Genomic DNA, 18,666 nt, shown 5'->3' with positions numbered 1-18,666 from the left:
TTTTTATACTCATCCCTGGTCATTTGTCCAATCTTTCACTTCTTGTAAACCTCTTTTTTGTGTTTAAGATCAGCAAGGATTTCACTTTAAACCAAGCTGGTCGCCTGCCATATTTACTATTTTTTCTATACATCGGGATGGTTTGTCCCTGTAACCTCAGTAAGGATTCTTTAAAATACAGCCAGCTCTCCTGGACTCCTTTCCCCCTCATGTTATTCTCCCAGGGGATCCTGCCCATCAGTTCCCTGAGGGAGTCAAAGTCTGCTTTTCTGAAGTCCAGGGTCCGTATTCTGCTGCTCTCCTTTCTTCCCTGTGTCAGGATCCTGAACTCGACCATCTCATGGTCACTGCCTCCCAGGTTCCCATTCACTTTAGCTTCCCCTACTAATTCTTCCTGGTTTGTGAGCAGCAGGTCAAGAAGAGGTCTGCCCCTAGTTGGTTCCTCCAGCACTTGCATCAGGAAATTGTCCCCTACATTTTCCAAAAACTTCCTGGATTGTCTGTGCACCGCTGTATTGCTCTCCCAGCAGATATCAGGGTGATTGAAGTCTCCTATGAGAACCAGGGCCTGCGATCTAGTAACTTCCGTGAGTTGCCGGAAGAAAGCCTCGTCCACCTCATCCCCCTGGTCCAGTGGTCTATAGCAGACTCCCACCACGACATCACCCTTGTTGCTCACACTTCTCAACTTAATGCAGAGTCACTCAGGTTTTTCTGCAGTTTCATACTTGAGCTCTGAGCAGTCATACTGCTCCCTTACATACAGTGCAACTCCCCCACCTTTTCTGCCCTGCCTGTCCTTCCTGAACAGTTTATATCCATCCATGACAGTACTCCAGTCATGTGAGTTATCCCACCAAGTCTTTGTTTCCAGTCACATCATAATTCCTTGACTGTGCCAGGACTTCCAGTTCTCCCTGCTTGTTTCCCAGGCTTCTTGCATTTGTGTATAGGCACTTGCGGTAACTTGCTGATCGTCCCTCTTTCTCAGTATGAGGCAGGAGCCCTGCCCCTCTCGCGTGCTCCTGCTCGTGCTTCCTCCCGGTATCCACTTCCCCACTTACCTCAGGGCTTTGGTCTCCTTCCACTGGTGAACCTAGTTTAAATCCCTCCTCACTAGATTAGCCAGCCTGCTTGCGAAGATGCTCTTCCCTCTCTTCGTTAGGTGGAGCCTGTCTCTGCCTAGCACACCTCCTTCTTGGAACACCATCCCATGGTCAAATAATCCAAAGCCTTCTCTCCGACACCACCTGCGTAGCTATTTGTTGACTTTCACGATTCGACGGTCTCTACCCAGGCCTTTTCCTTCCACGGGGAGGATGGACGAGAAGACCACTTGCGCCTCAAACTCCTTTATCCTTCTTCCCACAGCCACGTAGTCTGCAGTGATCCACTCAAGGTCATTCTTGGCAGTATCATTGGTGCCCACGTGAAGAAGCAGGAAGGGGTAGCGATCCGAGGGCTTGATGAGTCTCGGCAGTCTCTCCGTCACATCGTGAATCCTAGCTCCTGGCAAGCAGGCATCTCTCATTTCTTGCGGCACTTAGCCTTCTTTCCAGCACAGGCAGAGCAGTTTCTGAAGATGTTGCAGTAGAATAGGTTTTCTGCATTTTATGACCTCTGATGGTATGCAGTCTTTTCCAGGGGTCTTTCCATTGGGGAGATATATATGACAAGGCTAAGCTCTTCAACAGTTGGTTCATCATTGAGTTGGTTCATAACAGGAAGGCTTTCAGTGGTGTTGATGGCTGCATCCCTAACAATATTTTCATAAGAGTAAAGATCAGAGTAGTGTTCCACCCAGTGATTCATCTGCTTGGTGTGGTCGCTGATTGTTTCCACTGTTGTTGATTTCAGTGGGGCTCTCTTCTTTGAAGTTGGACCCAAGATTTCTTGATCCCCTCATACATGTTTCTGACATGCATAACACTGTTTAAAACTGCCCTACTGATAAGACTGGCATCCGATCTCACCTGTTCCAAATACTATATAAGCATATATATAATGTAGCCATGGGAATGATTATAGGACATGTTGTCATGTCTGGTATGCCTATGTTCTCCAAGACTTCGTGTGATGAATAAGAGGGAGCAGATGAAGTTTTAAGCAGAAGTTACTAGTAACTACTGCAAATTACTTGGAAGCTTCTTCAACCAAATCACAAACTGAATATTGACAAACAACTATGAGCCTCTAACGTGTATTACATGAATATCTATGCAGCACTGACTGAACTCCAAATGTCCTGATCTAGCGATCAATGTCCTTGGAGTAGACTCTCAAATGGACTTCAAGGGGCAGTCTCTTCCTTATGTTCCAAAAGTCCAGGCCAGATTTCTAGCCAGAATATTTTTAGGACATTACTATCTAGTCTAGATATTAGAATATGCTATATTTTATAAATTATTTCTGCAGTACCTTTCAGTATAGTTTCTTCATTACACCAATAAATAGGGAAAGGAAAAAGAAAATATATCAATACGTCTGTCAGTTTTCCCGCAAATCATCTGCGTGTTTGCATGTGGCATTGTTTTAGTCTTATGCAAAACAGGCAGTTCTCTTTAGCTAATGTTGCTTTACTTTTAAGATCAAATCTGTTCATATAGCTGGTAAAATGTTGGTGCTAATACACTTTTCCAAAGTAGTTGGACCAGCTGCTGTTGCAGTTAATGCTCACCCTTATTTTCACTAAGATAATCAAACTTTAAACCTACCATTAAAACTGAAATATAATGCTAAAAATTAAAGGTAGATCCTGAATTCTAGTTTAAACTTCAGATCTAGGGAGTGAGAGAAACCAAATAGAATCTAATAGTTTATTTTCAGCTGAAGATATTCTGTTTAAATGTACCATCTGAACAATGTAGCAAAGGCTTGTCAAGCAGTGCAGAGATTTCTAGGACAAGTGCTGTACCATTTACCAGTGCCTTATTCTAAACATGACTGACTGAAAACCTTTTCAAGAGGGACAACATACTGTGGTGTTACTGTACATAGGATTAAATATATGTTTTTGCACTGAATGCTGGCCAAATAGTTGGGACGTATCCAAAGAAAAATTTGTTGTGTATTAACACAGCAGAGAGTCCACTCAGTTTTTAAGTGATGCTCTCTTCACAGCTTTGCATTCAAGAATATAAAATAGCTTTTGAACTGAGGGAATGGTGTTGGTTCCTAAACTGCATATTATACCACTTAGGTAGTATATAATTTCAGGACTGGCTTTTTGTTTCTAAAGCAGTGTAGTACTGTGGGACAGTGTTTTATTTCAAGTCTGTTCTGCTGTTGAGGAGAGGCAAAATATTTCTCCGACTAAGATAAGTGACTGAATTTTGGTGTGCTGACTTGCTAGCAGTAAACAAATTAATGTGACATCAGGATATTATGATTAATTGCTTTATTGAAAATGAGTGATTTGGGAAATAATATTCAAAGAGCAGGATGTATAAATATCTTTCCCAACTATTCCCAGGGTAATAGTCATATGAACTAGGACAGATTTTAACATTTGTTAAAATGAAAGAATCAAACTGTAGATGTCTTCTGACAAGGTTGTTTGTTGACGGGTTGCTGTTCTGCGGCAGCTTTGGAATCTCTAACTCCCTCCCATACATCTGAAGTCATAACCTAGAGCACGGGTTCTCAAACTGGGGCTCAGGACCCCTCAAGGGGTCACAAGGCTATTACATGGGTGGTCGCGAGCTGTCATCCTCCACCCCAAATCCTGCTTTGCCTCCAACATTTATAATGGTGTTAAATATATAAACACGTGTTTTTAATTTATAAGGGGGGTCGAACTCAGAAGCTTGCTGTGTGAAAGGGGTCACCAGTAAAAAAAAGTTTGAGAACCACTGACCCAGAGACATAACTGTCCAATTTTGTGCAGTTCTGTATGACCGTGACATTACCCAGCGTACAATCTGGACTGATGAACAGCTGCGTCCCCTCAGTTCTCTCACCTGGGGTGTCTTTTACACTGCTTTGCTTAGAGCTACCATTCCTAGTCTGCTCCCTCTCAAACTCCAGCATGTAAATTACTCCCAGTTATACTCTGAGTGCTACCGTCAGCCACTCTTGAATTACACTGCAAAGTAACACCCGCAGATTTCCAGTCTTTCCTCAGAAATGTACATCTTGTACTGCCCAGCTCTCTCCTGGACAACACAAGCTCATAAGATTTGTCACTTTGTTAATGGAAAATAATATGCACAAATCCTGTTATCCGAAATGGAGTTTCCCAAACACTTCAATCTAAACACACTGGTTGAGATAAAACAAGTTTAATTAACTACAAAAGAGAGATTTTAAGTGATTACAAGTAATGAAGCATAAAAGTCAAACTTGTTACAAGAAAATAAAAGTAAATCTCAACTAATGCCTAACTTAACAAGCTAGAGTGAATTCAAAGCAAAGGTCTCCCTCACTACATATTTTAGCAGTCTTACTGGCTGAATCTTTCAGTCAGGATCCCTCTCCCAGTCCAAAGCTGTTCCCTTTGTTCTTCAGGTGTTGTGGATGCTGTGGGTAAAGTTAAAAGAGCAATAATTTGGAGCGTCTCCACTCTTTCCTTTTATAATCCTTTCTCTTCTTTGAGAATCATCTCCAGCTGAGATTCAGGAGACATAAAGTCTGTGTCAACCCGAACCCTCAGCTGTTTTTGTCAAGATGTAGATTTCTGCTCATGTCCTCTTTCCTGCCAAAGAATGGTCAGTTAACCAGGTGATAGTCCATTTAATTTGTTGACACCTGCTTGAGGCGTTGGATAACCTTTTTGTCTCTGGGTGGTTTGTGACTCTTCCCCAGACTCAGAACATATCATTAGTAATATCTTGCAGTAGAATCCTATAACTTTACATAGTGTTGCTTCACATTTTACCAAGAGTTTTCAAATGATACACAAGGCATACTTTGTATGAAATTTATCATAGTCATGTAAAAGGGGTGAACATAGGGGTATATCTTGTCACCCATTTCATGCCATTTTAATAGGTTGATTTGCATATTTGAAAATAACTATAATAACTATAAACTTCCATTTAGAAAAAATGGCAGTTCAGTGCTAGTGAAAGGCAGTGGTGTGACATCCCTGATGTATGAAATTCTATATATATTTGGACAAGTTTTCTACTGCTCTGTCAGCATGCCTTAAGGCTAGTCTGGGGCAGAGCATATTCTCTAGAGCATTGGTTCTCAAACTTATTTGATTGTGCCCCCCTTCTGTGTGTCTGTAGTCATTTACACCTCTCCCCCAAGTACATATACCATCATGCAGCTGCGTAGGGAGAGTGGAGAGCAGTGGCTGCTGGCTGGGCACTCAGCTCTGAAGGCAGTGCACCCCAGGAGCAACGCAAAAATAAGGGTGGCAATGTAAAAAGTGATATTCGTCAATATCACTTTTCACAGCAGACTTAGCACCCCCTTGCTGCTGCTACTCCGGGGCTGACAGCTGGAGCTCTGCCATCTCCAGGGGAGAGACGAGGGGAAGAGAGGCTGAGCTGCCTCGCAGTGAGGGATTGGGGAGTGGGGGAAGGAGAGCACCAGCCCGATGAGGGATTGATTAGGCAGGAGGGAAGAGAGTCCTAGGTCAACAGGGCTCTGGATTTCTCCTTTATCCCTGCCTCCTGAGTGTCCATGTCCCTTCTGCATGAGACCCAGCCACCTGGGGCCAACAGCCAGAGCTTTATAATAATAATAATTAATAATAATAATAAAAAAGGCAGGGTGGGGGAGCACAGAACCTGCACCTCCCTTGGCACATTCCTGTGCATCCTTTGGGAGGCCTACCCCATAGTTTGAGAACCACTGCTCTAGACCAGTGGTTCTCAACCTATTTTCTTGTTGTGTGTTTTCAGTGGTCTGCAAACACATGCTACAATGAAGTACCCGTCCTGTTCTTAAAGGGACAGCTCCTATTAACTGAGCTACACGCTATTTTTCATTGTATTTCTAATGTAACATCCCAATTCATTTGTTTTGCATTATAAAATTATTGCAGTTACTCAAGGGATTTCACATTCTTCACAGAAATAATGTGTATGTATTCATATATGTATAATTTGTTTATACTACATACAAAATGCTATACTAAAAGAACATGAAGTTTGCCAAGTCAAGCACTCACACTTGGAAATGCCTGAATTAAGTTTGCCTGAGCATTATGGTACAGTATGTACTTTCATGATTGCATTCTATTTTTTTCTCCTGTGTGGTTGGTCGGCAAGATTTGGACCCAGGATCTTCAGATGCACAGCATACACTTCTTCTGCTTGAGCTAAAGAAGCAACTAGAAGCCAAAGTAGGCTAATGGAGAGTAGAGGAAAATGATGCAGTTTGCTGGTGTGTTACACAACTATTTGTGATAACCAGCACACAACTGCTATATCAGGATTACTGTGTTATCTTCCTACTTTTGGTAGCTGAGTGTTGTTTAGTGGTTAGAGCAGTGATTACAGATGGGGTAACCAAGCTCATAGGGCTGGGACAGTCATTCTGAAAGATAGTGTGGTCAAGAAGATAGCACTTGGCGCTTTCATAGTAGAGACCTAGGTTCTATTCCCAGCTCTGTCAGAACTGGCTTTGTGGAACTTGTACAACTTCTCACTTTGTAAAAGGCTGTTTGGGGGAATGTTGTTTGCCTAGTTGTTTGCCTCTGATTCTAGGGCTTGTCTACACTGGCAAGTTTCTGTGCAGTAAAGCAGCTTTTTGTGCTGAAACTGCAGACGTGTACACACTGCCAAGCCACTTTGTGCGCAGAAATTCCTCAGTTGCAGCTCTGCAAAAAAACCCACCTCGATGAGAATTGTAAGGCTATTTGCACAGAGGCTCCAGCGCTCTATTGCCAATGTAGATACTTGATTGCTTTCTGCGCTGTAATTGGCCTTCAGGGCTGTCCTGTAATGCCTTAAGTGACCATGCTCCTTGTTTTGAACTGGGCTGCCGTGGAGACATGCACCCCTCCCATTTCAAATCAAAGTTTCTGACAGCTGTTGCTCCGGGACACAAAGCAAACCATTAATGTGGAGTGCTCCTGCTGTTGAACACAGAGAGGTGTCTGTGTGTGAGAGGCTGATGTCGGGGTTTCCCCTCCCCCTGCCTCAGGACTGGTTGCTTCCTCCCGCTGTCTGAACTTACAAGACAGCATGCTGACACACTCTGTCCCCCAAAACAGTCTCTCTCTCCCCCACCACACATACTCCCTGTGTCACGCTCTTCCCCGCCCCCACACTTCAGTTGAAAAGCAGCTGGCAATGCAGTAGGATGCCCATGGAACAATGGGATTGGGAAACCTGCATCATGTGATGCTGGGCCTGCCCCATGAGGCATTGCAAACCTTTCCCAAAGCGCCCTGCTGCCAATTGCACCGTGGGATAGCTACCACAATGCACTGCTGTCTTTGCCATTGCAAGAACTGCTAATGTGGATGTGACAGCAGTTTAATTCCAGCATTTGAATAAAAATGGTATAACTTGTGGCGCAGAAACTTGCCAGTGTAGACATACCATTAGAGGTGTGAGTGAAGCTTTGGTCAGTGATTAGGATTGTCAACTGTGCAGCAATACGAACAGCACTCAGCTGAAGAAATGAGACAAGTACCCATGTGTGACGGGTTCCCCCCGGGGTGCCAGCTTGAACTGGGGTAACACTGAGCCCCCCAGACCGACTAGCCTGGGCTTCCTTTACACTGTACTGCTGTGACCAACCTGCCAAGCCCCCTCCCAGGCTCCAGCACACACACCCTGCTACGGTACATACAGATGCTGTGATCAACTCTGCACAGGGAGGCTACAGCTAAGGAACTGCCCAGCTACTCAAGTGCACACCCCCTTCTTAAGTGTAAACCCAAAATTATACCATCTTGCGCTGCACAGAGATCTGTACAGCGTAAACTCCTGACAGTTGCCCCCCCCTCAATTGTGGAGAAGGATATGTACAACAGATTTCTGCCCCAAGTTATAAATTCCCACACACTGGCTTTAGACAAAGCAAAAGTTGACTCGGGGGGGGGGGGGGGGGGGCTTATACTGGCTGGACCTCCTGAGCAGCAGCCCTGTGTGGGGCAATCTGTGTGCGGGCAGCTCAGTTGGGGATCCAGGTGGAGGGGCGGTTTGGCTGAACAGGGACTTGTTGGGTGGGTTCTGGGTACAATGGTAATGGGATTCTGCAGGGGGGTCCAGGTGAAGGTGGTTTGGGCTCAGCATGGGGGGGTCTGGGTGTGGGGGATTAGTGGGGGTTCCAGATGCTGGTGGAGTGGTGCTCAGTGGGGTGGGGAACCAGGTGCAGCTGGTTGGCACTTGGTGGGGTGGGGATCTGGGTGTGGGTGGCTCGTCAGGGTGGTCCAGTTGCAGGGGGAGTGGGGCTCACTGGGGTGGGGGGGCTTGGTGAGGTAACTGGGTCTGGATGCATGGGGGTTGGGTGGATGGGGGAGCAGCTCCCTATACAGGGATCCCTCCCCCTGCAGCTGAGGAGTGATGGATGCAGGAAGCGAGTGTGTGTGGGGAGTTCGGAGAGCTTCCTGCAGCTGGGGAAGAAATCTGGGGGTGGGTCTGACCTGGCCCCGGATGCCATGCAGGGAAAGAGGAAGTCCCATGCTCCCCAGCCAAACTGGGACTAGCAGCTGATTCTGGCACAGGGTAGGAGCCACTGGCCAGGTCTTCCCCAGTGCCGCCCTGTGCCCCACAGTGATTTACCTCACCGCTGGCTGCCCTGGGCATCTGAAACATAATGCTGTGGAGAGTCACATGACTGCTCTTGTGGCTTCCCTTTGCTTCCCTATCAGAAAGTCATTCTTCTGCGGGGAAGCAAAGAATCCCTCCAGGAGTAGAATTTTCAAGCTTCTGAAAGTTGTTACATAGTTTATGCTGGCTTGTCTGGAAAATTAAACTACTGTTTGCCTTTCTTGCACCGCTAACAACTTGATTGTAACTGAACAACTTAGATCCAATTTCATGGCTTCTGAGTCATCACAGACCTCTGATCAGAGTGCACATTTGAACAAGTTCTACCTCAGACCTTTGCCGTGTTCTTCTCCCAAAGCATTAGTTGTGTGGCTGACGCACAGTAGGCCCATATTTTCCCATCTCGGACTGGCGGTTAATTTCTACTGTTCTTTTCTGCCACTCTTCCTTCAGCCTCTCTTTCCTCTGATTCGTAGTTCAGGGCTGCTGTGCTTGATGTCACTCAGAATTTGTCTACACTGCAGTAAAATAGGAAAAACAGAGGTGTTAAAGAACTTTATTTTAAAAATTGTCAGAAGTTGCAGGAGTTGTCTTCAAGCAGGATAATCGTGGAGGACCAATCATAGTTGAAGAAGGATAGAGTACCACTATTTTTTTCCCCAATTCCCTAGACACATCAAAGACAAGTAATGACTTTAACTTTTACATTTATCCGGAAGAGCACACAACCTTTTTTCTTGACAGAGTTCATAGGTATTTTTCAAAAACTGTTTACAGTTAGAGGAATGTGGAACAGATCAGAAGATAAGATAAATGTGTCATGCTTCTGAAATTTAACCCTGTGCTTTTTATATTGCAGGAATAGAATCTTATTGTGATGTGCGTATGCTGTAAGGACAGGGAAGTTTTCAGAGATCTTCACTTTATTTTCTTGTCTAAATAAATTAAACAAAGTTCATACTGTTATCTCACTCCCCATCACTGAATTATTAATTTTAATTATTCTCTGTGAATGTAAATAAATGCCATCTGTCAGCCAGTTAGAAATGTAAATAAGTAGTGATTGCAATCTTTGCAACTACAGCTTGTAGAATTGAACGGAGAAGCCGAGAAGATGACCTAGGTGACTTTATTCTATAGGGAACAATTATAATGCTGAGGTCACCTAAAATTGATTAGTAGTACCCAAGTGCTTAACTTTATTAAGTGCCATTGATTCCAATTGGACTGTTTAATGTGTGATACACAGTACATAGGTAATTTTTTTGCAGGATACAGGCCTAGCTCTTCCTAGCTGCGGACTCTCCCAGCACATTGGACAGTAGTTCTTATGTACGCAAGCTCATAGCAAACATGATTTTCTATAAGCTTTCTCCATGAAAATCAAAGTAGTTTTGATGGCTAATAGAATTAAATGCACTAATTCATATACTTCATCTAATATATCCTGTGTCTAAAATCTTAGATATTCACAAAGGTAGGTAGTTTTGAAGTCTGACTGTTGAGACTAGAGAGATCAATAAAAGGTTAATCTACAAGAAGGGCTGGATTAACCCGTCCCTGGTCCCTAGGGAAACATACACTTCTGGGATCCTGCCTTCTAATCTGAATAACAGCAGCAGCCTCAGGTTCCTTTTTTTTTATTCATTGCTGGTCCCAAAAGAGGCATTGTTTGCTATAATAGTCACAAAATGACGGGAAATGCAAGCATAAAGGTGGGAGGACACGGAGGAGGAGAGACGGAAGGAAGGGAAAAATACACTTCAGTGATGTTCCCTCCCATACATGCCATTGCAGTAAATTCCCATCCCAGACAGTACGTTTACTACTGTTGTCTGTACACTTACTACTAGTGGCTTCTTTATCCAGTGCCACCTTCCTCTCCTTTACTATGTTGGGAATGGAAAAGTGAGTCTCTGTTGTGTGGTGGAAGGGTGAGGACTATCTCTTCCCACTCATCCACTGGTGCAGATGTGTGCGTGAACTGAAAAAACTTCACTCACTTGAGTGAGTGGTGGCGTTACCTAGCACACGGGTCATAATACCCCTCAAGTAAGTGAAGTTCTTTCAGTTCACGCAAAAATCTGCATTGGCCAAAGCAAAACGTTGGTCGTTCTCCCCCCGCCCTCCCAATTGGGGTCCTATTAAGCATATGCCTAGTTTGCCTATGAGTTGCTCTGGTCCAATCTGCAAGGTGTAATTTATCAAATGAGTCATTTAAAAGGTTTAGAACACTGAAAATATTGGATTTTTTTTTCAACATTTTCCCCAGAATTAAATCTTACCTAGACCTCTGGTGTAAAATTGGTACAGGAATTATTTCATCTTCATAGAAACCAAACAAAATTTAACTATAAATGGAAATATCAACTCAGCCTTATAGCTTCTATTGAACAGCTACCAGTACATACATAATATCGATATAAAAAAAAGTTTATAAGTGGGAATCAGTTGTTTTTTCTAATACTGTACTTTATTTCTATTTAACATACTAACAACTATTCAAAGGTTGCAGCCGTATCTGGAATGGTGTTAGTAACTGAGTCAATGCTTCGCTGCGTAATGTAAGCTACTAGGATTCCTACGGCATAGCACATGGTGTACCAATGTTCTTTTTTAAATTGACAGGTCCATGTAAATCCTTGTTTTTATCAATCACCTGAGAATAGCCATCTATTACCATTGGAAACAGATGAATGGCACGCTTTGAGCCCAGGTGACAGCTTTTCCCTGTTAATCGACAAATACATTTTCAAGGTCCTCTCTACACACTCAGATGTGGAAAGCACACTAAGGTAACGATATCTGATGTGGAAAAACCAATAGTAATACTAGTTGTAACAGAAACTTGTTAATTATAGTTTTCTAAGGCACAACAGATCTTGAATGAACAAAAAATAAATCCAAATAAACATCTGCTTAAAGTCAAGTTTAAATTATTTTATCTCTTCATTAAGAAGATAGAGGGAAAGCATGAAGTAACTAGATCAATCCATATCCGATATATACTGCAGTCCCAATCCTGGAGCCCCAGTGAGTGATTTATTGTAGTATCTGGCGGGGAGGTTGTGGGGAATGAGAAACATGTACCTGCTTTATCATTCGTACCTGTCAGTGTTTTAATAAATAGAATCAAAAGCGCTTTTGTATCTCATGGGTGAGATTTTCAAAGGCATGGCACCCAACTTCCATTGAAAACCTGTGTTGTAGAAAGTGTGGGGAAAATTGAACTTTACTTAAATAGGTAGTATAATGTTAAATGTAATTTTAATTTAAAAAATAAGCTTTGCTTAGCAACCAATAAAAGGATTCTATGTCCATACATCCTGATCTTACAAGTAGGAATCTTGTTTTAAAGACATTTTAGATGTAACCCTTTAGATCTAACTTTTTTTCTGGTAAGTGAGTTACCAAAATATTTATTGGTGGAGGAGCAGAAAAATTACCACGAACACCACTCTTGGGGGACAACTGATTTGAAAGAATGAAACATTTACATTGCTGATAGACACTGTATGTCAGATGGTTCCTATAGTAACCAAAAATTACTGCATACCTTACATTTTCAATCCATTGTGCATTTTCTTTGATACTACACACTGTCCAAGTTGTGGAGAGGAGAGAGCTAGTAGACGGGCAAATGTTAAAGTACAGTTGAAGATCCTGAATCATATTTTAAACTCTTAGAAATTTTTAAACTTCAGAATTTTTTTTTAAAATACACTGACTTCTAGTTTTCCCAAGGGCACTAAAGTTGTCCACAAGCCTCAAGACTGGAACAGCCAACAAGATTTCTGTTTTTTAAAAAAAGCAAAAACCTTTGTAAAGATTGAAAAATGTAAATAGATGAGTGTCAAATTTCAGCCTAGCGCAAATGTTTATCAATTGCCAGCTATTTTATGACAAAACAATGTATGTTGAATTATACAAGTGTGTAAGTAGAAATTAAACCTATGCGCAAATACCGTGCTGAATTAGGCCCCAAATGAAGAAGTGCATTTAATTTATTATATATAGTCTTGTTTACTATTTCTGATTTATAAAGCAACAACAATCTGTACTCTCTACTTTGAAATAAGCTAGTAGGAGAGAATGAAAAATGAGCTACTGCTACAGGGAATGAAAAATGAATGTTTGTTTGAGATATGAGAGCTGGGAATGAAAGTTGGCTTTTCTTTCTGTTCTATTTTAGGATTTTATGCTGCTGATTACTTCTGTAATATTTGTATCTTTTAGAATTTGAATAACATACTTCAAAACCTGTATTCATTTTATGGTAAAAATTATCATTTACAATACTACTACTGCGTTATTGAAAATTAACAGCTCCTACAGTTAAATGAAGGCAGAAACCAATTTATTTTATGGTCAGTAATGCAAATCTAGTTTCACCTTGTCATATTGGGGTTTTGTATGGTCTTGGATCGTAAGTTGTGCTGACTGATGATTTGTTGCTTTTAGGCAACCATGTAGTTTGTTGCCTAGATACATCATAGTAAAAAATTGCCAACAGACTTAAGAGAACGTTATTCTAGCACCATTAATATGTATGGTAGATGCAATACAGTAGAGGTTTCTTGTTGGTCTCTTAATATCTGAAACTGAGGTTTGCTTCTATGTTATGACATTTGAGTGGAAATAGACATTTAGAATACAAATAAACTTGTGTTCAGTTCAAATAGATAAAGGAAGTTTTTGAATTTTTTTTCCACTAAAAGATGTATTTTAATATACTATAGGAAAAATAGCAAGATTGCTGCAGATGAAACAGCAAATAAATCCTCTTCAAGTGGTCATCCTATCAAGATGTCTTGTGATCCATCTTTAGTAGAATTAACATCATGTTCCAATAATAACATACAAGTGAAAGTACATTCTCTATTGGAAAGGACAGCAAAAATTCCAAAAAATGAGACTTCTTCCAAGAGTTTGGTGGGTGTTAATATCTGATTAAATATTGCAACATGTCTGTATTTTTGGAAGGGTGGTCTGAAAATCGGGTAAAATGAAAATTGTTTTTGTTCTTGTCTCTATACCTTTTTAAAACCCATCATGGGGGAGTAGGTTCTTTGACAAATCAAGAGGCTGTTTGAGAATACATTATCTTGATTTTATGTACTATAATAGAATTTCCAAAAAATTTTTGCTTATCACAAAAGCCGTAAGCTGACGTGCCTGAACTTTTCCTTATACCTTATAAACAGGTGCAAAGCAGTAAAAGATTTCTTCAGAACAAAGAATGGCTTTGTAAGTGAGTGATATCAGAAATAAAATTTGTATTTTGTGGGAGAAACAAGTGTTGAGTTCTGCTTATGTCCTTACAAATCCTGTTGCGTTCCAAAGCACCGTGATATACTGAAAAAAAGGGTAAGGTCAGGACTCTGACTGTGAACAGGGACGTGCCCCAGAAGCCATTGCCTAGGGGAATGTACAACACAACACAGTGCTTGTACCCTGCTGAAAAGCCTCTGAAGTTCACATGTATCTAGAACTGTCGACACACTGTTCTGGGTCTAGGTCAGGGAATAAGATCCACATGTATTGTTCACACAGCTTCTTCCAGTTGGTTACAGCTCTGGAGCTGTGTGTTCAGGATCAGACAGAATACAGAAAAAAGGTTCATATTACCCTGCTTTTGTAGTGTTAATGTTTCCTTATGTTTGTGGTAAAGAGGCTTAGAGCCAGAGTTTGCAAACAGAACCGAATTTTCAAAACTCTAATGTCTTGTTATCTTACTCTGGCGGAGTAAAAATGGCTTTCAGATAGTGTAATTATTGAGATGCCAATTTTATTTTATTTTTACTACTGTTGCTTTTCTAATGGAGAAAGCAATATAATGCAAAGACAGATGCAGGACAATTGCTCTTTGATAACATACTATAGCTGATATTTTTCTTTATAAGTACAATTGAAATGCCAGCCTTCATCACACTTACGAGACTTCCAAAATATATTTTATCCCTTCTTAAAAGCAGAGGTTGTCCTGGTTTAAAACTGACTATACCAGTCAACGATCATGTCATAAACAGAGTTTGTATGTTTTTCTTGTTTCTCTAGCCCAGTTCTGGAGTCTTTGTTTCTGAGCATAACTTAACTGGGAGCGAAATAGCCACTTGAGAAATGCTGAACATTTTTGCATCTCCCATTCTGTATAGTAATTCAGTGTTCCTTACTCTCACTGTCTCCAGGCTTTCTGATGCTTCAGTGGCCACAAACCATGTGGCATCGGTGGCAAGGTATCAGTGAGATCTTTTATGAACCTTTTGGTCTGTAAATGAACATAGGCTTTCTTCTGAGTGTTAAGGAGGTCTTAACTGTGGGAGTAAAGAGAGGCTTCTTTAAATACTGATTGGCTGAGAGAGTAGGAGGTGCCAAAATGTTCAGCATTATGACTGACTTTTGCTTCCGTTAAGCTGTACCTACAAGAAAACCAGGTCTGTTTAGGCTGTTTATGAAGACAAAGCTGCTTACAAATGTCTTTTGAACAAAGTCTTTTTTTCATAGTTTCTGTATCCTAAAACTAGAAAAAAAAAAGTACTGTGGTACTAATCAACAAACATTATTTCAGTTTTTTTCTGCTAGTTGTAACGAAAGTGAGGAGCTAAAACCTGTCTGGAGGAAAAGGATGCTTCCATCTTGGATGTTGCAAGGAGACCTCATGGTTCAAAGTCTTTCAACTCCAGTCACTAAAAGAGGTAAGTTAGTAATGCAATACAAAGTACTTATGACAATATGCATATTCTCTGCTTTAATCTCTTCTGACCCATTGATATGGGAAAGTGCAGGTATAAACTGATTATTTTTCCCCCACGGAATCCTCTTTACATTCATCTTTATAGTTTGACAGATGGCTGAACATATTCGCTTCTGTTGCTTCCTTTGTCTCACGTTATCGTCTCTGGTGTTTGCAGCATGCATCCAAAGAGAGGGTGAGTGAGCTAACAGTAAGCTGATGTTTTAGCACTTTTATTTTGACCTGTAAGCCTGACACGGAGGGCACATTTGCCTTCCCAAAAGCTTGTTGACAATTTCTTTCTTTTACATGTTTGGTTTTGTTAATTCTTTTTCTTGATAGATTACACCTTGATGACAGGTTTACCTATATAACAATACTGGTCAGTTTTATAGTGCCTGTTATTCCAAAAAAACATGTCTTGAAGTTTTTTTTTCCAAATTTCAATAGCATCAGCAATACTTCAGCAATCTTTCTGCAATTTGTCCAAGGCTATGGAAATAGGTGTCAGTGTATTTAGCATATCTTCTACATTTGTCTTTAGTTTGTTGTTGACTACTTTTATCATTCTCTAGTATAGAAAGACAAGGTGGGCAAAGTAAAGTCTTTTATTGAACCAACTTCTGAGCTACACACCTTGTCTCCTGGGACCAACACAGTTACAACAACTCTGCAATTTACCAGTATAGTAAGACATGGTAGGCAGCCCAAAAATGAGTTCGCTAACCAGTTCTTCCAGATTATTCAGACAAGTCTGCAGCATCATCTTCAAAGTCATTGCCTTCCGAGAAGCATTTTTCATAATATTTCATTCTGAGAACCAGACCTTGCATCTTTTTGCGGCACTGTTTATATTTGGCACGTGTTCCTTTTTTTAACCCAGAGGTACAGGGATTTCTTGAAGAGATTCCCTGTTTTATGACTTGCAGCCAGTGCTGTTTTTTTCCTCTAGTTCCCAGATGTTGAAGTCAACACTAGAGGCTGCACTCTGAAGAATGTTGTCCCTTTTTTCCCACCCTGTCCTTTGCACTGACACCAGCATTGCTTCTTTCTGGTTGCACACGTTGCTCCTTCTCTCTTGTTACATAAGTCCCCTGTTTGTTTGTATCTCTGTCTGTGTACACATGCAAGGAGCTACAGCAAGGCCATTAATTTGAAGTGGCTTGAAGCAAGGGCTGGTAATTAGTGGGCAGATCACTGTTTTCCCACAAGCTAGAGAGTAAGTTTTCATGGTGGGTGGAGTCATAAATATTCAGAATTTGAGAACTGAGCCAAGCAGAGCTAAGACAGGGAGAAGAGTTTGTCTCATCTGCAAATCAGATCAATAAGCTCTCTATTCCTACATCCAGGTCATTAATAAACAACACCAAACCCTAAAGAGATCCCTGTAGAGCCTCACTTGGGATCTCCCTCCAATCTGATGTCATTCCATTCTTTGTTTGTGGTTGTTTAATCAATTATGTATCCACTTAATGGTGGTTCAGCTAAGGCTGCATTTCTCCTGCCTACTTATCAGAATGTCATGTGGGACTATGTCAAAGCCTCGCTGAAGTCCTGGTATATTATGTCCACTGCATTTCCCCCTATCCTTTCTATCAAAGAAGGAAATCAAGCTGTTTTGGTATGATTTGTTCTTAGTAAATCCATGGTGGCTGCTAGTGATTACCCTTTCATCCTCCAGGTATTTTCAAATTGAATGTTTTATACCTTGCTCTAGTAGCTTCCCAGATGTCGAAGGATTGGTCCTTTGATTGGTCTATAGTTTCCTGGCTCCTTTTCCCTCCTTTTTAAAGATGGGCACTACATTAGCCTTTCTCCAGTCTTCTAGGACCTGTCGTGAGGTCTTGAAGATTGCATTCAAGGTTGGATCCCATAAATGTCCTCCTTTTCTTTTTCTTTAAGGTGGTGGAGTAACAAGAGGCAAAGGGAGAGGAAAAAACAATATGGAACCATCAAAGTCAAGAGCAAATGTGCAAGGGAGAAAACGGTTAGCTTGTGAAGAGCATTTAGGGGATTTCAAAGAGATGGGACAGGATCAGGGAAAAAAGAGCAAAACTACTGAAGAGGAAGCCACTGGCCCCCCATCACGGGTAATGTTTTTTGTATGTTGCTGAGTCCCATTATTTCAATATTATTGAAGTGCAGTTAGCAATGTTAGAGCTTTAAAACTGGTTCATCTCTTATAACTATCTTCAGCTTTTTATCTCATGATAAAATGTTTATTCCAGATAAAACGTGCCTTAGCAGTGTTGTACAAACTAGAAACAGGAATTACTTTAAGGTAAAACAAGAAACCTAGGATATAAAGTACTGTTAAGATTCTTCTGTCAATGATCTGCCACCCCTAGTGCTAACTGTACTACCCGTATCCGTGTTTTGGGGTTCAAAAATTGAAATATACCATAGGATAATCTGAAGGTTTTTAAAAATTAGTGGTGATAATTTGGTAGTATTTTATGTTTTAATCCCATTTACTAATGGCTTTTTTCCAACATATGTTAGAAGGTAACAGATTTTGGCTTGATGGTTTAGTTTTAGAAAAGATGAAGAAACCTCCATGTCTTTATTTTCTGTAATTTTTCCTCTTATTGATAGTTATGTTTTTTCTGATACTTTTACCTTCTGTGAATTTGCTCAGGTTTTTGTGGTTTGTTTTGTTTTGTTATTTTTGTCAGTAGCACCATTTACCAGCGTTGAGATTAGTGCAGGGAAGAGTGGAAGGGGATTTATTTTTAATAGCAGTGATTTATAATAAGATATAGTTTTGTTGTCCTCATGTATGTTTTTGTGGCTTGTATGATCACCTGCTGAAATGTTATTTACCTCAGTCTGTAGTTCTAAGACTTCTTTATGGCTTCCCCTCCACTATCATAAACATTCCATAAATTTTCTCTAGTTCATAGAGGAGGCAGGATGTGAAGTTTTTGTTATAGGGTATCTTGGTTTTTAGATTTTAATATGTGATTTTGGTGGAGATGCTGGTAGTGTGGGAAAGCTAGGTCAGGCAACTGGGCTTTACATTTTCTTTGGAAGGCACCCAGATTTGTGGTCATTCCGATCTCTTCCAGAAGTGAGTTCTACAGTTGTTGACTAGTTGCCAAGAAAGCTATATGGATCTGAATCTTTGGGTTGCCAGTTCCATTGTTTCAGTGGAATTTATCTGTTGTGGGATGTCATGATCAGTGACTGGCCCCTAAGGTAACTTGGGCAAATTTAATAGGAGTGCTTTAAAAATTAAGACAAAAATCTTGAATTTGA

General features: G+C 41.0%; 1 protein-coding gene across 4 annotated transcripts in view; it reads left to right on the top strand.

Moving 5' to 3' along the window:
* APLF (aprataxin and PNKP like factor) overlaps positions 1–18,666 on the top strand; it is a 91,546-nt gene that overhangs the window by 16,242 nt on the left and 56,638 nt on the right. For 3 of the 4 annotated variants that reach the window (XM_084625269.1, XM_084625268.1, XM_084625270.1), the window contains exons 3-6: positions 11,304–11,470; positions 13,415–13,607; positions 15,244–15,370; positions 17,311–17,498. In XM_084625269.1, the coding sequence (XP_084481395.1) occupies positions 11,304–11,470; positions 13,415–13,607; positions 15,244–15,370; positions 17,311–17,498 (675 nt within the window). The remainder of the gene's footprint in view (positions 1–11,303; positions 11,471–13,414; positions 13,608–15,243; positions 15,371–17,310; positions 17,499–18,666) is intronic. The other variant, XM_084625271.1, reaches the window with a different exon arrangement.

This window comes from Lepidochelys olivacea, assembly GCF_965140295.1.
Source record: "Lepidochelys olivacea isolate rLepOli2 genome assembly, chromosome: 3".
Classification (NCBI taxonomy): Eukaryota; Metazoa; Chordata; order Testudines; family Cheloniidae; genus Lepidochelys; species Lepidochelys olivacea.
This window is presented reverse-complemented; position numbering and strand designations above follow the sequence as displayed.